The sequence below is a fragment of the Lindgomyces ingoldianus genome (assembly GCF_010093535.1).
Source record: "Lindgomyces ingoldianus strain ATCC 200398 unplaced genomic scaffold BDR25scaffold_24, whole genome shotgun sequence".
Lineage (NCBI taxonomy): Eukaryota > Fungi > Ascomycota > Dothideomycetes > Pleosporales > Lindgomycetaceae > Lindgomyces > Lindgomyces ingoldianus.
Window position 1 is genome coordinate 648,001 of NW_022985185.1, and position 5,170 is coordinate 653,170.

Below are 5,170 nucleotides of genomic sequence, written 5' to 3' on the forward strand. Positions count from 1 at the left end.
AGGCTTAAAAGTTATCTAGTAATTATATAAATGTTATATTAAAAGCTTATTAAACTTGTCTTAAAAAAAGATATATAATAAGTTATAGTAGTCTTAAGAGACTATTATTTTTAAGTTAGTGCATTTTTAAGAAGCTAAAGCTTAGTCTATATTAGAAATTATAACTGCGTAAATTTTATAATCTAGTTATTAAGCTAGAGTTATAAATAAAGTAGGTCTTATATAGCAGATGTCTATCTACTGTTTAAGTCCTAGTTTATGTTTAAATTAAGTAAGTAAAGATTTTTTAAAAGCTTTTTTTTTTTTAAGTTTAAGCAGTTATTAAATTATTTTATATAGCTTATCTTAGTAAAAGGCCTAGCTTATTAGCCTTACTTAGGTAGTTCTTCTCTAGGTTATTAAAAAGTAGGTCTAGAAACCTTCTATACTAAGTGCTACTTAAGTGTTATTTAGGTGTAAGTGTAAGCATATATCTTAGTATTAAAAAGAGTTAAAGTTTAAAACTTACTTTTAGTAATTAAAGGCAACTTTATGCTAATATAGCTATAGTTGTTCTAGAATTAGGTTATAATATTTTATGTTTATTACATAAAGCTTAATCTGCTCCTTATAGTGTTAGTAGGTAATTATAATAGTTATAGTATAAAAGATAAAACTTTTTTTAAGTTATTTTTTATTAAATCTAGTTAGGTAAATTATTTAGGTAAGTAGTGTTAATTAAAGATTTAGTTTATGCGCTAGTTCTCTATTAATATAACTTATGCTATTTACTCTTAAGTTAATAAAAGCTTATATTAGAGCTAATATAGTTCTTTATTATAAATATATAGAAATATTAACTTAGTACTTTTAGTTATTAGTAAGAGACTTAGCCTATAAGTTAGTAAAAATCTAGTGTTAAATTAGTTCTAAGGGGCAACTTAGCCCTAGAACAAGCCTTTTTACAGGCTCCTACTGCTATAGCTGCAGCTATGTTAAAAGTAGTAAAAAGAATTAAGGCTTAAATATAAGTTAAAGCCTTTATAAAAATAAAATTAAAATAGTAAAAATCTTTAATAAGTGCTAGTAGTGCTACTTACGTAGACTTAAGAAAAAAAAATAAAGTAGTTTTAAAAAATATAACTATACTTACTATACTTAAAGCATTAACTTTTTTTCTTATAATTTTTACACTTTTTAGAACTAACTAGAGCATAATTTAAATTAATTTTTATTATATTAGAGTTCTTATTTACAACTACGCTAGTTTAGGGGCGTATTAGGGCTTGTACAGGGAGGAACCTTATGTTATTATTATAGGTAGCAATAAAGTTTATATATGTGTTAAGGTTGTTTAGAAGGGGTTTTTTTACTATAGTGTGTTATAGTTTAGTTAAGAGGGAGTTATATAAAGCTATAATTAGACTTATTTTATTTAGGCCTATATTAGATGCAAGTTAGTAAAACTTAGTAAAGTGTAAAGTAAAGCTTTTTTTTTTTTTTATAAAGTGTTTAGGTAACTTAGAGCTGTTAACTTTTTATTTAAGTTTTTATAAGTTACTTATAAAAACACTATAAATTAATCTAAGTTAATAATATCTTTATTTATTAGTAAGTTAATTAAGGCTGTTACATTATAGTTAAGTTAAAAGTAGGTGTATAGTAACTAGAAGTATTTAAAAAAGAATTAGTCTATGTTTTCTTTAAGTTTATATTAGAGCTTATGTAAAAAAGAAGGTAGGTCTTTCTATTTTTTATTAAACAGTAGGGGATTAGAAAGTTAGTTAGATTTTATTACTAAGTTAGAAAAGTTACAGGTTGTAAGTAGTGTTAGGCAGAAAAAAGTTAAGCTATCTCTAGACTTCTAAGTAAGCTTTAAAGCTAGTAAGTTCTTAGTTTCTACTACTATAATAAAAGTTAAAGTAAAAATAGACTGTTTAATAATATAAAGCTATTTTTTAAAGTTTTTTTAAAAAGTTTTAAAGCTTACAACATAGTAGCTTTTTTATAAAGTAAGCGCTTTTTAAAAAGCTTCTTAGCTTACTTTAATAGCTTAAAGTTATGTAAGTACTAAGCTTATTAAATTAAATTTAGAGGCTATTTTTAGCTAGAGTTTTAACATAACATAATATTATAATTATGCATAAGTAAGGTTATAGAGCTTTATAGAGGTCTAGTTTAATTACTATGTAAGGTATTATAGTAGGTATAAGATGTTATATAAGGAATAAAAAAGTTTAAAAAGAAATTAGTAATTAAATACTTAGCTTAGAAGTCTAAGCGCTTTAGGTATAAATTAAGCCTGTTCTAGGTTTAGTTAGTGTTAAGGTAGTTTATGCTTAAGTTTATGTCTATGTTGTGTTGTGTTTGTGTTAGACGTGCACTAATAATACTCTAGTACGCGTCTAATATAGTTATGTCTGGGATCTAGGGAGGATACCGTGACAGCTGCTTAGCTTCTACTTTAAGCTAAAAATTACTACTTATCTACTTATTATTGTAACGGCGCAGGCAAGACAATGGGTCCGAATGCGGTGGGAATCCACTTAGAGGCATATGGGAGTGCGTGGGGACTCTGAACCTGGGAATGCCATTGACACCTATAGGCCTAGTACGAAAGGATATCAGAAACCTACCGAGCTAGCTACGGGGGCAAGGTGCGACTAAATACATGAGGGAATAGGGGTAACAGCAGGGGTCGGGGCCAGGTCGAGGTCGGGGCCGATACGGGGGTCTTCCGGGCCATCCGAGATGGAACGATTCATGAGGATCGTTACAATTATATTCCTACTAAAGGAAGGTAAAGATCTAGAACTTTTTAGGTCTTAGTTAAGAATTATTAATCTTACAGTTTTTAGATTTATAGCAACCTCTACAGAAGTTGCATATAAACTGTTGTTGTTCTAGTGTAGACAAGCGTCCTTAGTATGTAGCAAAACTACTGTAGGTGACACTAGGTTGCTAAGCTAGCTATAATTGTTGCTAATTTTTAAAAAACTCTAGACAGCTAGTAAGGAAATTAGGTAGATCCTTATTAGTCTGTTTATGCTAGACTAGGATTAATTAGATAGCTGCTACGCATCTAAGGTTTATGTCTAAAATTGCTAACACAAAGTTATAGTGTAGTTAATATTCTGTTACATTTAGCAGGTAGACTAATTTAGCATTAATATATGCGTTCCTATACATGGTGATTTATTAGTTCTGTTTTATTTTTAATAACTACTTCCTTGCGCAGTTATATGCTGTTTATGCGCTCTACTTAAGCTGCTTATTAAAGGGCTCTAGAATTGCCCTTAAGGCCTTTAGCCTTTTATAGATTGTTTCTTTATCCCTAATAATAAAGTAGTTTAATGCGTTAATAGTGCTTTTAATAAGCACATAGATGTCTAATAAGGCTTTATGTTAAGTTTAGAATAACTTTAGATTATTACAGTAGTCTTTACAGGCTATTATGTAGCATTGTTAATTATTAAGGTTTAGGTTAGAGACTATAGGATTTAGACTAAGCTAGGTGCTGCCTGTATAAAACTTCGCGACCTTAGGCCTCTGTAGCATAGTGTTAACTAAGAGATTTTCTAGTAAGAGGTCTAGATTAATATACTCCTAGACATATTCTCTAGTTACTTGTGTCTTAATGCAACTAAACTAGGGCTTCTAGTCGCTCTTTTTAGTAAGCTGTACAGAGGCATTAATAGTTAGAGTTATCTTTAGTAGACAAAAAGGTTGTTGTTTAGTTAATTAGGCTTAGCTAGTAAGCAATCTGTGATTAATGTTTTAGAATAGACAGAAGGTTATTGTCCTGTTAATTAGGCTTAGGTGGGGAGCAATCTGTAATTAATATGTGTAGAATAGACAGAAGGTTATTGTCTAGTTAATTAGGCTTAGCTAGTAAGCAATCTGTGATTAGTATGTTTTGGAATAGACAGAAGGTTATCGTCTAGTTAATTAGGCTTAGTTGGTGAGCAATCTGTGATCAATATGTTTTAGAATGGACGGAAGGTTATCGTCCAGTCAATCAGGCTCTAGTGGTGAGCAATCTGTGATCGATATGTTTTTGAATGGACGGAGGTTATCGTCCGTTCAATCGGGCTCAGCTGGTGAGCAATCTGTGATCGATATGTGTAGAATGGACGGAAGGTTATTGTCCAGTCGATCGGGCTCAGCTGGTGAGCAATCTGTGATCGATTTGTTTTAGAATAGACGGAAGGTTATCGTCCGGTCAATCGGGCTCAAGTGGTGAGCAATCTGTGATCGATATGTGTTGAGGTTCGCGGGGCCCTGAAGCTAGATGCAAAAGCTAACTGTGCAGTGGTGACTAGAGGACTAGTCAGGAGCGCGACTCCGGGCTCATAACTCTTGCATGAGCTGAGGAGGGGACATATGGCAAACGACTCGACAAGGGAGCGAGATCCAAACAAGGTGGAATGAGTGTATTGTAAGGTCTGAGGAGCTCGATAGAGCTCTGAGCTGACTATATACTGTACGAGATAGGAGCTATGCCTAATGAGTGAATAGTGCAGTACATGGGTATGATATCGCGTGAGACACGTGCGACAGCAAGCGATGCGTTATTTGCAGACAATACACTAAATAGAAAAAGCTTTTAGGGCTATGTTATTTAACTATTTAGCAGATAGATTGCATAGTAAGTAAAGAAACAAGATATAGTCACAACATTAACAACAAAAGCAGAATTACTTGCACTGTCCTCAGTTACTAAGGAAGCTATGTTTATAAGAATGCTCCTTAACAAACTGCAGGTTAAGCTGCCTAATTTAACTATTATAATCTAGTGCAACAACAAGCAGACAATCTAACTAGTAAACAAAGAGATATCTTAACTTTAAACTAAGCTCTAACATGTTAACATCTATAACCACTAGCTCTAACAGGAAGTCTCTTAACAAACAATTAAGGTTGTCTATGTCCCCTCTAGCGAGATGCTTGCAGACAGACTTACTAAAGCGCTTCTAGCTAGCAAATAGCCAAGCTTTCTTTAGCAAATTTGGCTAGTTAACGTCAGGGAGAGGATAGTCAGTTAGGAAGCGGATATAGAAGAGATTAAAGCAAGAATGGAAGCCCTAGAAGCATACTAAGGTTGCGCAATTAGGAACCAGCTTAAAGCATGTCCAAGCTGAGGGGGTGTGTCAGATATGCGCACCTACTGTCAAGACAGGAGGAACGTTTG

The 5,170-nt window shown here is 32.3% G+C and overlaps 1 protein-coding gene across 1 annotated transcript; it reads left to right on the forward strand.

Annotated features, from left to right (window-relative positions):
- Positions 1-3,970: 3,970 nt before the first annotated feature.
- On the forward strand, positions 3,971-4,525 carry BDR25DRAFT_357492 (uncharacterized protein; the record flags this gene model as incomplete). The annotated part of the gene is made up of 6 exons (XM_033695804.1): positions 3,971-4,079; positions 4,108-4,148; positions 4,183-4,218; positions 4,249-4,285; positions 4,348-4,417; positions 4,498-4,525. 6 exons carry the CDS (start codon positions 3,971-3,973, stop codon positions 4,523-4,525), a joined length of 321 nt encoding a protein of 106 aa, XP_033545402.1.
- Positions 4,526-5,170: the final 645 nt, after the last annotated feature.